The sequence below is a fragment of the Penicillium daleae genome (genome assembly GCF_028827525.1).
Source record: "Penicillium daleae strain IBT 16125 chromosome Unknown utg000002l_segment0_segment0, whole genome shotgun sequence".
Lineage (NCBI taxonomy): Eukaryota > Fungi > Ascomycota > Eurotiomycetes > Eurotiales > Aspergillaceae > Penicillium > Penicillium daleae.
The window spans coordinates 4,530,929-4,548,273 of record NW_026623150.1 but is presented as its reverse complement, the minus strand read 5'-3'; the positions used below and the strand labels follow the sequence as shown (position 1 = coordinate 4,548,273).

Here is a 17,345-nt window from a genome sequence, read left to right as displayed (position 1 = left end):
CTTTCGGTCTCAATTTGCCTCCCCGTTTGACAAGGGCCTCCGATGCTAGCCGCGCAGCTTCTGGTGCTCCTGGGAGCGAAGGCCAGGATATGACGTACTCACGTTGCTATGGTAACTTCTTTCGCCTTTCCAGTTAGCTGGTGCGCCTGTCTTTCAGCCTTTCTAAGATTTTGAACCCCTCATCATGTGTACACTGTATCATCCATTCATGCCATTACCATGGAACAAGTACATTTCCCTTTTTCTTCTGTTGTCAAAGTTTGGGAATAGGCTCATACGCATATAGTCTCGGGCCTTCCAAGCAGTTCGACCAATCAATATGTTGTACTACGCATAATCACTGCCTGAATATTTCTCGAAACATTCGTTAAGTGATCCATATCGATCTCATGTTCCTGGGAGCGCCCCCTCCGTTGACCCACTGAGAGCTTGAAGGAGTTTCCAATTGGCTACACTGAATGGTCTGGAGCTCGCGCGATTACATAGTTGGTTTTATTAGTTTCATTTCATTGACTATGGATCTGATATGGCAGCTTCTAACTCTCCGCTTCATAGTGTGATGGTACGGGGGTCTGAAATATAAATATCCCAATGATCTTCTCCTTGCGGTTACCCTTCCTTCATCCTATCAAGATCAGTCTCATTTTCTCCTACTTTAACATTCTTCTGCCCAAGAACAAAAGCTTATACTTTCACAATGGTAACCTTGAATCATCAAAGATTCTGGCAGCCACCGTCGAATCGTCCGCAAAGATGCCCTTCCATTGGTTCTGAATCGGGGACCACCGTTTTCGCAGAACAAACCAGCCTCAGAGAAAACCTCGAAGCGAGTAGGCATATCCCAGAGAACAGTTTCCCACGAGCAGAATATGGAGTCATTGATTCTGGTCAGTAGCATTGCCAAGGTTTTGCTTCGAACGTCTCTGATTAATATAAAAATATCCAGCATTGGAACATGGACATCACTCTCGACCTGTTTCGTCTGAAATCTACCATTGTGATGCAGTAGCCACCAATGATTACCCCGATTACCCTGAGGAAGTTGCGCTCTACTCATCCTCCCGAGTTAGTAGTACTCCCTCCGTCACTGGACTAGATGGCCCTGGTTCAACGCGAGTCTTTGATGTTTTTGGAGACGAAAACACTGGACAAAGCGATGAGCATGACCACAGGCAGCTTCTCGAAAACCTTGAGGAACGAACGTTGCAAAATTCGCCGATCCCCTCCATAAGATCATGTCAACATCGCGCTCGAAACACCACAAAGGTGACCAAGTCGCGCGGAAAAAGAATGAGCCAACCGTTAGCGAAAGCTTCCACACGTTATGTCGAAGACGGTCATGGAGGTAATCATCTTGCCGCATTTGAGAACGTGATCAGATACCTGAGGCGTTTTTACGACCTTACCACTGCTGAGGCCAAGTTCTCTAATGGCTTTTCCGATTCCGATTCTCTCAAGGAAGACCTTGCAGTTGTTCAACTTGCAACAAGGACGCTACAGCACGCATATGGTATCATTGCAACAAGTACTACGACAATAGACGATGCCGTTCCGCAACCTACGATTATAAAGGCACGGCAAACTATCACGCGAAAGGAATGGTCTCCTGAGGATGAGCAACGATTGGTAGAGTTGAGAGACTCTCAAAAACTTTCGTGGAGTTGTATTCAGGAACTTTTCCCTGAAAGAACTGTGGACGCGGTTAGACAACGTTATGCTCAAAAGACTTCAAAGAAGTCAGAAAGCTCCTCCAGAAAGAAAAACCGATCAAGTCCTTCTGGTCAGCTTGTGCGTTGCATATCGAGTGCTCGAAGGAGCCAGAGGTTGGCCCAAGCTAGCCAAGTAGCTGGTATGAGAAACGACGCTGACCGCCATCGGAGGTACCCGTCGCGGGCAGTGAAGAATCACCAGAAACCAAATGCGCGAGAGGTGAATGTCATTGATCCCGCCCTTCGCAACCTTAGGTAGGCTCCGACTTCCGTGCTTCATTTTCCCGGTTATACACCTCATGTTATGAGATAAGAGTGGTGACATTTTTGTCGGGAATTGATTGGTATTCCGTCTTCACTGGTCGCTCACTGGTCGGAGACCGTTATACCCCTCCGTTTTGACCTTAATTCGTCGAACACAAAGAAAATTTCTGATCCGTTGGAAACCATGGAAGTGGCGTGAGTGCTGGTAGGCAGATTAATTCGAAAGGGCTTTTGCGAGTATTCTTACCACCAAGAATGCCATCGAATACCTATAATACCTTGCTATTGAAAATGACTCAATTTGAGCTAAAGAATGCATTATACTAGTTTATTTGGCCTTCGTACGCTTTACAAAGTCCACACCAGGCCGAGATGAGCCAAAGGCCTTCCTAGCAAGAGGTCTGTCGATTTACAGGATGTCTCCTACACTCATGAACCGCTGAAGTTCCCCAGGGACACTGATTGCGCTCCTGGACGGGAGCTCCCAATCTCAGATGGACCCTTCTGGATAAGCTTAGTCCTACACATTTCCTGGGTACATACTGTACGGGCTTCCTGTAAGCTACAGTAGTGGAACATTGGAGATTGAGATCTATCGTATGTCTACCGAAGTATGTATGTATTTTAAAGACACAAATCACATAGCCCCACAGTCTGCCTGGCCTGCCTCCTACTTCAATGAGACTCAGATCCATGCATCAGAATCGGTTCGTTACTGCTATTTGATTTGGATATGTCGTCGTTACTGACAGAAGAATCTTGCTTCTTATGTTGCCTTGCAAGCTCATCCATCGTTTTTCGGATTGGTAATGGGTGGTTTATGTCCTTGCTCAGTCAGTGGCCAATACGCAGCCATTGGAAAGCTTCAGTGGGGCCAACGTACCAGCTCGGCTGCAGAGAGCGGCCACCCTTTTGTGTTCGAGATCAAAGTAAAAATCTGGCCGGTCTTCTTCGACCGTATGACAAGCTGAACATCAGCATCGCACTGGGTGGAATATTCGAAAGCTTTCTTGAACAGAGTCTCTCTTCTGCGCTGCAATTTTTGATAAGCCCTTTTGGTGTGTCTCAACTTTGAGGCATTGTGTACAATTCGATTCGACGAAAATGGTTCTGTTGGCGGAGGTGTTCCCATTGGTAAACTTTTTTCCTGATTTGAGGCTAAGACTATGGGAGTACACGCTGAAGGTTCTGTCTTATGGAGCTCACCTTACCGAACTTATTGAATATCCTTGCAAGTACCTGATAGATCTTCGATTGCCTTGTCCGTAAACAGCAGTATCTAAAGTGAGGGTAGCTACGTAGCGAATCGGTCTTTCCATCCTCCTCTCCCCCCCCCCCCCCCCCCTTCTTTCCCCCATTTTTGAGGTTACAGTACTGTAGCCAAAGAATTTTGCAGGAAAGTAATTCATTCTTTGTTGAAACGTACATTAGCATTCCAGGTTTAATCTCTTCTTCCTCTCTATAGGTGCGAATTCCATAATTAATAAACGACAACCTTTCACGGTGGATTTGGTCAGTTACGTGGGGAGACAATAGCCTCACAGGGTGCGGTACTTTTTTCATAGTGAGGACTGTGAGGCGAAAGAGAAAGTGAACATTGTTCACATAGTTTACTGTAACCCATGTGTGAACTCACTACTGTACAATACTGTACAACAGAAGCGAGTGTTATTGTACAGTAGAAATCAACGATGTAAATCCCCGATAACGAAGGGGTTTAAACCGCTTCGTTCAGTTTAAGTATCGTTCTTCTCTCAACAGTACTGCACAGTGGTATACCAATCGTCGCCGAATTCACATATTCTCTGCATTAAGTAGCTGTCGAACTGAATCTTCCTTCTCTGCGAGAACCCCAGAGAGAAGATCCTTACAGGTCACTCGGGGCCACTCAGTAATTAGCTATAGGATTCGGGCTTGATCATCATTTAGCTTCTTTCGGCGGCCGGAGTGAGGCTTTGAGATACCTATCTTCCTCTCTAGCTCTGTCTTGATACTGTAGTATTTGATAGTATATACGATTACTGATAGCGCAACCCATGTATATCGACGGTGCATACACTCATATCCCTGTTCAAGCTCCTTTAGCACACATAGCCACTCACGAAGCTCTGCCATAAGCTCTTTTAGCTGAGTAATCGGGCCAAAACTTGAAGGGAATATCTAATTATTCTATATTACCGGCTAAGAAAGTATCAGGGAGTGTGTAGGAGAGGGGACTTTCACAGGACCTTGTGACTATCGCGTTACACGCATTAAGCGTGTTCTGATGCTACGTCTATCCAGAAGGCAGTAGGAATCAGCATGGGAGGGACGTCAGCAAAACCGGGCTTTATGTTTCTTGTAGGATCATAGTAGTACTGTAATTAATTTTGTACTGAAAGCTTCGTATTCAACTGTTATATAATACACAGCATCCTTGCACAGCCACAAATATTCGCACAGCCACCTTTACTTTGTTCATGTGGTATTGCTGGAACCGGTATGTTTCGAAACAATACCTGCGAATCAGTTGACAGTGTACTGCCTCTTGAAAGGTTAAACGTTAATGCAGGTGCACTGCGAATTCCAATTCAGCACCATTATTAGGTCGCCCTGAACTAACGTTTAATATTTTGATTACCCTCACTAGGCAAGGTTAGTTTGGCAGTCCATCCGTCTACGACTAGTGTTTATCATCGTTATTTCGACCATATGCTTCAACGCTCTTCCAACCTACGCACCCAAATTGCAAGCTGGAAATGACTAACATAATTCTCTAATATTAACTGCGGGTAGAAGTAGTTCGGGTGATAACCGAGCAGCCGTAGTTTAAGCTGGAGAGACGATCATAATGGAATGACCTATGCAAGACTTTGGGCTTCCCGTTTTGCCCCAAATTGTAAATATTTGTAATGCAGGTTAATTGTTATTATGCTTTTATGATTACAGTAGTATAAGTAGGACTTGCCATCAAACTAATATCCCTTCCACGTTCAAATATGGCGGACAATCCTCACAAAGTGTTAATGCTTCATGGTAAAACTCGACTGCTGCCAACCCCCAAAGGGGCCTTTTGCCGCGTCTACTAATACGAGATTAGGACATGGTCAATCCGCAGACATTTTCAAGCCGAAAACTCGGTATGTGCGAGAGATCTTCCACAGTCTGTCAGAGGAAGTGGAGTTTGAGTTTGAATTCCTGTCTGGATTTTGGCCAGCCTATCCCGATAATGACAAGATCTCTTACCAGCGGGTTTGGGGTTATGGTGAGCCTGAACACGATGAAATACGGGGCTTGCAGAGGTCCATTGAGTATATTCTTGATACAATCGAAGAAAAAGGCCCTTTTAGCGGCATAATTGGATTTTCCTCTGGTGCCGCTATGACTGCCATCATCACGTCGCTTCTGGAAAAGAGAGATAGAATTAATGGATTTCCATTGATGGTACAGTACAGCCCCAACATCCTACATGCCCATAATCTCAAAACTGACGGGAGATCCCTAGGTGAACCACCCAAAACTAATATTTGCCATATGCCTTAGTGGATTCAAGCTGGAAAATATGTGCTATAAAGCTTTCTACTCGCCAAAGATCGCGACCCCAACTTTCCACACTATAGGCCTTTCAGATGCAACGATTTCTCCAGATCAAACAAAAAGGCTTGCACGGCAATGCAAGAGCCCATGGCTCTATCAGTACAGTGGGGGCCACTATGTACCGCAAACTAAAGAGTATGTGGAGCTTTACAGTTGTCTTGCTGGATTTCTTCGAGAAGTAATGGGGGTTTCAAGCGATGACTCCGAAGAGTGGATCGATGTAGAGAGCAATCCCTTATAATAAAATTATTGCCTCTTTCTAATCCCGTACTGTACTGCGACTATCTATAACGCGGATGGCAGAGGCCGATACCGGTTTTATTCCTAGGAGCCTCCGATTCGATAATGTGATCGGTGCCTCAGTCTCTTCACCGCTCATTATGATGATAATCGCAGAGCCCAGCATAGGTAACGAGACGGGTGAGAGGATGTCGTATCGTCTTTCCTATCCATCCAAGACGTTTTTGTGGATGATCTTGGCGTCATAGTAGTACACAGCGGATTTTTTGGTGTTGCTCGTCGTCCCGTATTTCGCCACTTTGACTAGGTGTAATATTTGGTTTGAAGGGGCTATGGAGTTTAGAGATTGAGACAGTTTTGTTTCTGTTGCTCTCATACAGTACAATATCCAACATGCGCATTGGGAATGGCGGTGCCCAAATGTGCAGGTACCTGGTGGGCGTTTTATCACACAGGGCATTTCATATCACCGGGATGGGGGTTAGATCGACAAGGGCGAATTGAGGAAGTGGACCGTGTCTGTACTCCTGGAGACTGACCACCAGATCTGGAGAGCCAGCTTTCGAGTTGATCGATCGAATTATTGATATATGCATAGACTGTTTCAGTCGCCCAATTATTGGCAGCTCTATATCATAAGCGTACAAGTCCTCGCCTGTGCTCACTCAAATTTGCTCGCATCCAATCTCCAGGAGAATATATCGATCTTCCCGTGTATTCTCGCCCGTTGCAAAGAATGTCGGTTTACCCAACTCGATCAAAATACGAAGCCGTTCCACTCTAGCATTCCTTGGTTTATAATTTAATTATGACGGCGACATTCGCTCCAAACCGACTATGATGCCCGTCGCCGGTGGTGAAAGCAGAAGAAATTAGAAATAAACTGTCATTAACACTGCATCATGCAGGAGCATGGAATCAGCCAAATAAACGTTTCTGAGTAACCTCCTTCTGTACAAACGGTTAAACGTTTGTCCGTCCTACATCTCGGTTAGATACGTTAATCCTATTCAGCCCCCAAAAATTAACAGATTGTTAGACTTATGTATCTTGAACATTTTCAAAGCTATATACAGGTTCTCACTTTGTATATATTCACGAAGCTCCCTCGTCACCCATCAACTGAGAGGACAGATGCTTTTTCCTAGTACAAACTGCACAAATATGACTCATACCGATCTGGAAAGCAATCGAAATGAAGATGGCCATTTATCAGCATCCTCAGATGGTTCGTCGTACGACACTGAATCCTGTGAAAGTAAAGAAGCAAATGGTGTTGTTGCATGGGAATGGGATGACGATCCCTACAATCCATACAACTGGCCAACGCGTTTCAAAATCCAACAGGTGATGATGATGGCGTCAGCGGCCTTCACAACGTAAGCCATTATCTTTCCTGTGATATTGATATTCTCTTCAACTAATCACGTCTTGGAATAGCTCGATTGGTGTATCCATTCTATCCCCTGCCCATCTCCAAATAATGGAGGAGTTTGGAGTCGGAAGTACGGTTGCAGTTCTTCCACTGTCACTTTATGTGCTTGCTCTGGGGCTAGGCCCTCTCATAGGAGGGCCATTGTCTGAGACAGTTGGAAGATACCCTGTCTACGTCGGCACTGTTCTCCTTGGCAGCATGTTTACAGTCGGCGTTGCATTGAGCGAGACTTTTTGGGCTGTCTGTGTTCTGCGGTTCCTTGCAGGCTTCTGCTTCGCATCATCCTTGGCCATAGCTGCAGGGACCATCAATGAAACATTCAGACCGGAAAAACGAGCCATCCCTTCCATTATTTTTATTCTGGCGCCATTTCTCGGTCCCGGCTTAGGGCATGTTTTGACTTCCAATAAAAAGATATATGCAAACCACTAACCGTATGTGCAGGCCCGTCATTGGAGGTTTTATCACGAATCGCAAGGGCTGGCGTTGGACCCAATGGACCTTGTTAATGCTTGCTACTTTGACGATTGTATTAACTTTGTTTGCTCGAGAGACATTTCACCCAGTGATTCAGCACCGGCGCTCGAGGAAGCTTGGGCGAGTCTACGATTCAAGCTCATCAATTTCTGCGAAGCCGAAGAGCCCTACAACTATCGCCATGCTCCGACCGATTCAAATGCTTCTGTTTGAGCCAATCGTTTCGTTTATTTCCCTATACGTGGCATGCGCATTCGCAACTCTCTTCTCTTTCTTTGCTGCAATCCCGCTTATCTTCCAGGGTATCTACGGGCTTGGACTCGAGGACTCTGGTTTGATATTCTTGTCTGTAGTTGTTGGATGCGTATTCGGAACCGTCACCGTGGTCTTGTGCGACATATTTTTATACCGCCGACAATCTGCGCGCTACCGTGGAAGACAAGTACCGCCTGAATTACGTCTTTACCCGGCTTTGATTGGTAGTATTGGACTACCTATTGGCCTTTTTTGGTTTGGTTGGACATCTCGAGTCGATATCTCTTGGGCAAGTCCTTTGGTTGCGATAATGTTGTTTGCCTGGGGGAACCTGTGCGTCTTTCTAAGTACGGCTCAGTATATCGTGGATACCTACAGTGGCTTGACAGTTGCAAGCGCAATGAGTGCGAATAGTCTGGCCAGGTACGGACTTGGTGCTGCGTTTCCGTTGTTCGCCATTTCAAGTGAGTGTGTACAGCCATTTTCGACGAATACATGTGGCTAATTGTTTAAATAGTGTATACAAGCCTTGGCGCCGGTTGGGCCTCTAGTTTACTCGGACTCATTGCCTCTGCATTATTGCCTATTCCTTGGATACTCTTCACCATGGGAGAAGGCCTCAGAGCTATGAGCAAATTCGCAACTACTGAATCGTAGATGCAAGACGATGTGGTGGAAGTTTGCAGGCTGCATCGGTAGAGCTATATTTACCGTACCGAGCAAGGTCAATTATTAGTTTATGATAGAGTTCTAAATACAGTCCTTCATCGAAGCTAAGTGAAAAGACAATCAATCTATTTGATTGGCTCCATGATCCTGGAAGCAACCGTATCCGCCTGATAAAGTGAACCGCGGAGTTTAAAATTGCAGTTTTCATTTAATGACTAGAACTGGCGACGTAGAGCATTGAAAAAACAGAAATTACTTGACAGCAATGGTCAAAGGTCAAAGAGGCATCATACATGATATGTCAATAAACTGGGAGCCTAACACTGTGCCTTTAAACGGTGACATTTTAAACGGTGAAATCTTAAACGGTGAAATCTTAAACGGTGAAATTTTAAACGGTGAAATCTTAAACTGTGAAATTTTAAACGGTGGAATCTTAGTCGGTGGAATCTTAATCGGTGGAATCTTAATCGGTGGAATTTAAATCGGTGGAATCTCATATGGCATCGGTGCACAGGTATGGTGAGGCTGCTGAGTTCTGTCTTTAATTTCATTTTGTTCTTTACTCGGATGGAAATATCTGTTTAACGAGTCCCCTGAAACTTATACTCATTCTATACTCATTCGACAGATCCTACAAAGACAAAGTTGATGAGCAAGTGTATCTGTGGGATTGTCGGCGCGGAAGAATTAGGTGATAATTCAAGATATCTTGAGACCGGCAGGAGCTTCGGATCATTTAAACGATATTAATTGCTGGGGTTTAGTGCATAATGAAGTATGCACTATGCGGTCTGTTGATTCTGTGCCAAAGATAAGTGAGGTATGGAGGCTCTTGGATGGAATGAGAATGGTATCGAAGAAAAAGGCACTGGTGAAAGGTTTGCAGGATCTCATCCCGTGGAATCTACTCGCTAATTGCCATAAATTCCTTCGCAAGTCCATCACACGACTTCAAGTCCCTCCGCTGAGATTTTCAATCAGAAGATGGACTTTCTATACTATGCGCCCTTTCTCTGCCTTTTCGCCAATGTCGCTTTAAGTGGCTCTCTGATTGTTATTAACAACAACGGCCAATGTATGATATGGTCTGAGAGTAATTATGGGTGCACAGGCTATTCAGCATCTTTCGCACGTCTCGATGGGAAAAATTGTTCAAGTAGGTTTTGATGATCTCACTGTTATGAAGTCAAGTGACTGAAATTTTACTAGACTTTGCCATGAATGGTACCCAAGTCAATAATGAGACGCTGAAGCTCGATATATGTGGCACCGAGAACGGGCGGCAAGTGGCATGGGTCAAAATCAATAGAAATGGAGCTGTTTCATTCCTAAACCAACAGGGCACCACCGCCACGTGTGCCTTGGATGATGATTTTAATGTGGGTAGCAAGTGCAGCGTAATGGACATTGGCCAATCACAGAGTGCAACCACAATTCCCACCACAAGGCAAATCTCCATTGCCACACCCACAGCCAGCCAGTCGGGAGCTTCTGTTTCGACAAAAGACTCATCATCTACTTCATGGCCTTCCTCAGTAGCTAAATGCACCTGTGATCTGATCCATTCGTGAACTTGAGACTGATAGATCAAAACTGAGACTTACAGCGAAAGCCGAAATTTATTTCGATCTTTTTGAAAAGCTATCTTGGCCCTCGCGGCTAGTCCAACTGTAATTCCAATTATAATGTTTTCAGATATCAAGTGGGTTATAGGGCTGCTCGAAATCAGTTTCATCTGTTTCATTCTCTTTATTTCGTTGTTGAACTTTATCTTGCTTTGGACTATGCCGATTCTAGTTAGGCTACCCCTGACTCAGTGCTTGGCTGTATTCTAATACCTTTTTAAATACCCATATAAAAATAGCCCTTGTATTGTCTTGTATGAACGATCCGTTCTAGAAACTACTCCACAACAAACAAGCCAAACATGTCAAGAAAAAGGGGCAGTTGGTTGTCTGGCCACCTTTGCCAGTCACATTCCCACCTTCGTTCAACTGCTCTCATTCCACAGACAGACCTTGTTGAATGAGCGAAAAGTCGTGCACAAGTTAGAAGAATGACTGTATCTGGTGGGTGTGTCTTCACAACTCGGTTACTATCGATTCTTCAAGATGCTGGACTCCTTGCTGATCCCACCGCCTGCTGAAACTAAGAGCCCTAGTGTGCTAACGTTACGTTCACTAGGAGAGTGCTGACCATTTTTGACGACTGATTTGCCGACCATCTTGATTCACAATCTCGTGCACCCGATGTTTCGGACCAGGATTGGCAATACGCACCCACTCCAGGATATTATGATCACACACCACCCTCAGATTATGGATTTAGCCCTTCGCCGGATTTCTATACCCAGGATGGCCCTGCAAACCCGTCTTTTCCACGGCAAGACAATTCAAGGCTTCTTTAACTCTGTGAGTGTGAGGGAGATACTGTAAACCAGATGACGAGCTTCCACGATACTTCATCCGGTATATAGTCTAGTGAAAGGTGAAGGTGAATAACCAGTTCAGGTCGGAGGATACGTAGTAGGATGTAGCCCTGACTCCTAGCGCTTATTCAGCCTCGGTCCTTATAGGTAAGTTGGAGAAGGTACTCCAGGAGAGAGTCTCCCATAATAGAAGGGTTAGATCGGATGATACGTCTGTAGACGTGTCGGTCAACGATAGCAAAGAACCAGACCTAAAAAAGCGGTATAACTCTCCCGACGTTAATTGGGCAGCAGTAGAGAAGCAGTTACTTGCCTGGGGTAAACTTTATACTCGGGGCAAGGAACTGGGGCTCGTGATTGTCTTTAACTATATAGAGGACGACCTTTCCAGGAGCGGGAAACGAGGAAAGTCATCTGTGACAAGAAAGATGCTTAATGAGCGAGATGCACAACTTGATGCCGAAGGAAATGTATCGGGCAACAGTCTATCTGGCGGGCTGTCTACAGCTTGATGCGTTGTCCTTCACCATCCTGTCCCCTTGGCCCGTATTGCTGGCAGGATCCCTATAGGAAGAAGCACATCAGCTGAGGAGGTGTTATTTAAAACGGTTGTATTGAAGGGGGCGGTATTTTGGAGTGCTCAACAAACAAATGCTGTATGCCAAGAATTTAAAGAAGACCCAAGCACCCAAGACGGACCACAGTGCTAACAACCTCCTACAGACTCGTTAGCGGTTTCCACACTACACTACCTAATACGTAAGAATTGTTCAATAGCTAGTGAGAATGTGATAAGCATTGGAAAATGTAGATTCAGAGTGACGTAACTGCTATTTATACCTTAGATAGGGGATTGTGCTCTGAGAGCGCGAGGAATATCACACGACCTGATGAACAACCAATTGCCAAAGTGGTCATAAATTGTGCAAACAGAGAATCGGAAGGCGGTCGATACTCGGTAGGCAGCCACAACAGTTTTGACCCATTACACGTTACCCAGGAAAAGTCTTCACTGAAATCATATTTATAGGTTCCAGGCACTGTCGAAAAGTGAGAGCCTGAAGTAGTAGCATCAGTACCTTCTATGTCTATTGTACCATAGTCGGTGTGAAGGTGGCTGGGTATGATTTTATCAAATTGCAGAAGGCGAGAAGAATAAACAAGGAGTACTGAATCACAGCGGCCAGTGGCTGCATCCCAGATCCTCACGGTCTCATCATCCGATGCTGATGCTAATCGGCTTCCATCTGGGGACCAGGCAATCAGACTCACAGAGTCATCATGCTCGTCGAGGGTTGACACGCACTGGCCGGTGGCCGGGTTCCAGATCAGGACAGTCTCATCCAGGGATGCTGATGCGAGTTGGCCTCCGTCCGGAGACCAAGCGATTGACGTGACTGAGTCACGATGCCCCTTAAGTATTGAAACGAGCTGGCCGGAGGCAGTATTCCAGATGCTGACGGTACTATCGTAAAACGCGGATGCGAGTCGGCTTCCATCCAGCGACCAGACAATTAAATCAACTGTGCCATTGTATCCCTCAACCTTGCCGCTATATCCGTCAAGTGTTATCGTGTGCTGGCCAGTAGTCGTATCCCAGAGCCTGATGGTTGTATCAATCGATCCTGATGCGAGTCGGCTGCCCTCCGGCGACCAAGCAATTGACGTGACATAGCCAGTATGCCCCTCGAGGCTGGCAGCACACTGCCCGGTGGCCGGATTCCAGACCTTGATGGCATTGTTAGAAGGTGATGCGAGTCGAGCCCCATCTGGTGACCAGGTAATCGGCGTGGCCGGACCACAAAACTCCTCAAGAGTTGATACGCATTGACCATCAACCGGATCCCAGACTTTAAATGTGCGATCCAACGCCCTCGATACTAGTCGATCTCCATCTGGTGACCAAGAAATTGTGGTGATAGGGCGACTATGTCCCTTGGGTGCTGGTGCGCACTGGTAAGCAGCTGGATCCCAGACCTTCACGGTCTCATCAAACGACGCTGACGCTAGTTGACTTCCATCTGGCGACCAGGCGATCGACGTGACTGGGGCGCGATGGCCGTGGAGAATCGAATCGTATTGACCAGCAGCCGAATCCCAGATCCTCACGGTCTCATCATCCGATGCTGATGCTAGTCGGCTTCCATCTGGGGACCAGGCAATTGATCTCACTGGCTCATCATGCTCGTCGAGGGTGGACAAGCACTGACTGGTGGCCGGGTTCCAGATCCGGACAGTCTCATCCAGGGATGCTGATGCGAGTTGGCCGTCTCCGTCTGGAGACCAAGCGATTGACGTGACTGAGTCACGATGCCCCTTGAGGATTGAAACGAGCTGGCCGGAGACGGGATTCCAGATGCAGACGGCGCTGTAGAACGCGGATGCGAGTCGGCTTCCATCTAGCGACCAGGCAAGCAACTCAATGGCGCCATCATATCCCTCAAGGGTAATCGAGTGCTGGCCAGTAGTTGGATCCCAGATCACGGCGGTCCCATCACGGGACGCTGATGCGAGTCGGCTTCCATCTGGAGACCAAGCGACCGAGGTGACCCAGTCAGTGTGCCCCATGAGGGTAGACTCGCATTGGCTAGTATGCGCCTTCCAGACCCTGACAGTATGATCGTAGGATGCTGATGCGAGTAGACTTCCATCCGGTGACCAAATAATTGTTTTAATCGCCATACTATGCTCCTTCAGAGTTGATGTGCACCGACCAGCGACCGGATCCCATATCATGATAGTCTTATCATATGACGCCGAGGCTAGTCGGCTTCCGTCTGGGGACCAGGCAATTGAGTTAACCCATTCACTATGCCCTTGAAGAGTTGATATGGATTGGCCAGTGATCGGATCCCAGACCCTGACTGTCCCATCCTTTGACGACGATGCAAGTCGGCCTCCATCTGACGACCAGGCAATCGATGTAACCGGTTCATAATGACCTTCGAGCGTTTGAAGACATAAAGTCCATTCCTCAACTACTACCGGGCTGTTTAAAACCCAGCTTGGCTTCTCTTTCTGGTAACATATTCTCGTAATACTTTGAGTTGGGCTAAATATTAGGGCTGAACTGTAAACTTGAAGGGGCATGCTTTCAATTGGTCGTCGGAAGTATCGTATGAACCGGTAACCGTCATGAACGCGTTTCAAAAGGCCATCCGATTCTCCTTGTTGCTGAGAGTCGTTTCTTAATTAGCTGCACATCTTCCACAATCGTATCGTTACTCACACTCAGCAATTTCTGTAGCTTTAGCATCGTCATTATGCCTTTACTTAGGCTCCTAAAAATGCTCAGAGCTTCTATCCAGTGAAGGTATCTCTGTTGTAGAAAACATTGGAAGAGCTTTCTCTCATCACGCCGGTGCTCTACGCTTATATCACACCAACCTCGCTGGAGATGATCAACCCAATAAATGCACGCATATCTTGCGGCTGCCAGAGAATCTGGAAGAGGTTTCATGATTTCCTCGGTAATGATTTCACAATCCTCAATGTTAGTCATGTTGCGTCGAAGTGTTTTGATCATTGTTCGCAGAGAGCTTGAGAAAATTGTAAAATGCTCCGCTTCTTGACCCCGAGGGAAAATATCGCTGTGCGCTTTTTCGAGTAGATATTCCTTTGCAGACTGATGGACGAAAACAATAACGTTCTCTCGTAAAGTTAGGAATGAGCCACAAATTGCGATAATCTCCACTAAAGCTCCATAGCCACCAGAAAGAACATCAATTGTGTCAAAAAGGGCGAATAGTTCGTTAAGGGCGATAGGCCGAAATACTATTGATATAGCGGCCAGCACTCGCTTGCAGAGCTTAGCATCTTCCGATTTTCGAACATGATCCATCATTCGACCGTAAAAAGCATCTAATCCAGGAGGGAACTCCGTAAGCTTCTTAAGGACATGCCTCCGCGATGTTCTATTGAGATCTTGACAAACCAAGGCCACCCAGAGGAAGGTGTCTTGCGAGTTTGACGACAAGTGACAGTAAATTGTATCGCGGATTTCAACGCCGTAGTTTTTGACTTTTGCCAATTCGTAAACCTTATACCGAATGAATTTTTTCACAGCATCAGACACAGATGCCCCATTTAACTCTAATGAGATCGGTACTGTTTGGCTTCTATTGTCCAGACGCTCTTCAATATCAGGCCAGTTTCGGCTTGAAACAATCCACTTCACGTCCGAGTAGATAGACGATTCCTGAACAACGAAGTCCAGAAGGAAAGGGAGATCCGTTGTGCACTCGTCTAGTGCATCGATTACTAAGTAAGTGTTCTGCAAGGTCGGATCCTTCAAGATGTTTTTGAAGATTTTTGAGAGGGCATTCCATGCGTTGATGTCCTCAAACAGCGTCTTTCCCGCTTGATCGTACCGGCTCCGTACATGGGAGAGAAGGGATGGCTGCTTCTCGACTAGCGAATAGATCAAGCCACGTAGAACGGCCGCAGCACTATTGATTCGCACATCGGTAGCTTGGCAGAAAAAGAAGGCGATATTTGCATTATCCCCCATCGATCGGGTCAATTCGTCGATGATACCGCACAGGAGCATTGTCTTGCCTTTGCCGGGATCACCTCTGATCCAGAGGAGGCGGCTGCTCTCGTTGTCTTGCCATTCTTTGAACTTCTCGTTGTCTAAAATCCAGCGATATGAGTCTTTAAGCAACCCTCCGTTGGTTTTTTCAATACGGTCCTTGTCATCTTGAGGTCTAGTCGTTCGCAAATCCCGCAGGCACGCTTGATTCAATGACGTTTCCGAATGTACTTGAGGCAGTTCCGCGATCAGTCAGGGTACGATAGAATTATTAGTAGCTTCTTACAGAACGTGACACTGCCGTTGATGATACCCGCTTGTAAGCCAGAATTTGAATCGCCGAAAGATATTGTCGATGCCATGACCGTTGTTGGATCAGGCAGATGCTTGGTCGTAGCGAAATTGTCAGTGTACCCCGCAATCAGGTGACTGATCAAGCTGATCAAGGAGCCAATCTTCCCGATTTCATGACCATGACATATCAACAGAGTTAAATGTTGCGTTGCTTTCTTGTCTATTCTCATAATGAGTGATGACCATACAACTCTAGCGTACTCCGTATTTTGACCTTACCTGTTTCCCTTGAAAAGAAAGCCTCTTCCTACCACTTATGAGAGACCCCAAATCAGTAAGAAAATGTATTTTATTTCAAATATATTACAATAAAAACAACCATGTGACTTTGTGTTAAATAACGTTTCACGACCTTACGAAAAGCTAAATCAAGAATAGACTAGCGCGTTTCAGAATAGAGTTCGAGAAAGAATCGAAAAGAGCAAAGAGGTGAAACTGATTTCGAGCGGTCCTGTACAAACCGACTTCTCTGTATGGGTCGAGGCACTTGTCTGTACTGTGGCGAGTACAATCAGAAGGTCATCGACAGGCGGAACGACAGTAGGAGTGTTGTGGTTGATACTATTGCGATACAAAACGTGGTTGTGTGCCGAACGGGAACCAAACCCGGACCGATGGCCGACCCACCCGCGGGAGGGCCCGAGCCCTCCCCCACAAACTCCCAAGGAGGGGCACAGCTGTTCTCGCTGGAAAACTTCCAACCGTCGATTGTGCCTCGAAAGAGAAGAAGCCTTCGCCATGGAAACGAAGTCACCACTGCTGCACGCTCGAACCCCGAGTTTGCAGGCTCGGAAGACAATAACGGACGGGTGACGACTAAGGAGGTGCGACAGCTCATCAACAGCCTGAAGGAAATTATCTCCCACCAAACTACAGTCATCGAATCCACCAAAGCCGAGATCCTAGAGGTTAAACATGGCCAGAACGTTCTCCGAGATCAGAACGAAAAGCTCCACGACGAAATCAGAGCATTGCGAGAACAAATTGAAGCCCTGACACCAGCAACCCCAACCAGATCGTGGGCTGCAGTGGCAGCCAACGGCAGCGACAATCCTACCCAACTTAGCCATCAATCGCCCGAGAAAGAGCGGAACTGCGTCCGAATCAGCACTCAGAGGTCGTTAGTAGACCTAAGAGATAATAACAACACCGACGGGAATACCTTCTGCCGATACCTCCCCACTGAGGCCGCCAATACCCACATCCGCACCGCCCTGCTGAACACCCCCTCCACGCAAGATGCTCAGGTTGCCGGCATCGGGACTACCAAGACGGGTTATATTATCCGCTTCAAGGACACGGAGTCGGCCGAAGTAGCCCGCAACAACACCGAATGGCTAAGCGAGCTAGGGAACAACACGAAGCTAGTAAAACCACGATTCGGCGTCGTCGTACACCGTACCC

The 17,345-nt window shown here is 46.5% G+C and overlaps 5 protein-coding genes across 5 annotated transcripts; 4 read left to right on the top strand and 1 right to left on the bottom strand.

Annotated features, from left to right (window-relative positions):
• Positions 1-697: 697 nt before the first annotated feature.
• On the top strand, positions 698-1,968 carry N7458_002571 (SANT/Myb-like DNA-binding domain-containing protein; the record flags this gene model as incomplete). Its single annotated transcript, XM_056905954.1, has 2 exons — positions 698-887; positions 947-1,968. The coding sequence occupies 2 exons, from the start codon at positions 698-700 to the stop codon at positions 1,966-1,968; spliced, it is 1,212 nt and encodes a 403-aa protein (XP_056770061.1).
• Positions 1,969-5,054: 3,086 nt separating this feature from the next.
• N7458_002570 (uncharacterized protein) lies at positions 5,055-5,790 on the top strand (the record flags this gene model as incomplete). The annotated part of the gene is made up of 2 exons (XM_056905953.1): positions 5,055-5,396; positions 5,458-5,790. Coding segments are annotated over 2 exons (675 nt in total), but the record flags the coding sequence as incomplete, so codon positions are not given.
• Positions 5,791-6,953: 1,163 nt separating this feature from the next.
• On the top strand, positions 6,954-8,613 carry N7458_002569 (MFS transporter; the record flags this gene model as incomplete). The annotated part of the gene is made up of 4 exons (XM_056905952.1): positions 6,954-7,168; positions 7,230-7,613; positions 7,669-8,420; positions 8,474-8,613. 4 exons carry the CDS (start codon positions 6,954-6,956, stop codon positions 8,611-8,613), a joined length of 1,491 nt encoding a protein of 496 aa, XP_056770059.1.
• A 999-nt stretch (positions 8,614-9,612) lies between these two features.
• Positions 9,613-10,199, top strand: N7458_002568 (uncharacterized protein; the record flags this gene model as incomplete). Its single annotated transcript, XM_056905951.1, has 2 exons — positions 9,613-9,784; positions 9,838-10,199. 2 exons carry the CDS (start codon positions 9,613-9,615, stop codon positions 10,197-10,199), a joined length of 534 nt encoding a protein of 177 aa, XP_056770058.1.
• Positions 10,200-11,890: 1,691 nt separating this feature from the next.
• Positions 11,891-15,949, bottom strand: N7458_002567 (uncharacterized protein; the record flags this gene model as incomplete). The annotated part of the gene is made up of 3 exons (XM_056905950.1): positions 11,891-14,230; positions 14,286-15,817; positions 15,874-15,949. The coding sequence occupies 3 exons, from the start codon at positions 15,947-15,949 to the stop codon at positions 11,891-11,893; spliced, it is 3,948 nt and encodes a 1,315-aa protein (XP_056770057.1).
• Between the last annotated feature and the right edge of the window lie 1,396 nt (positions 15,950-17,345).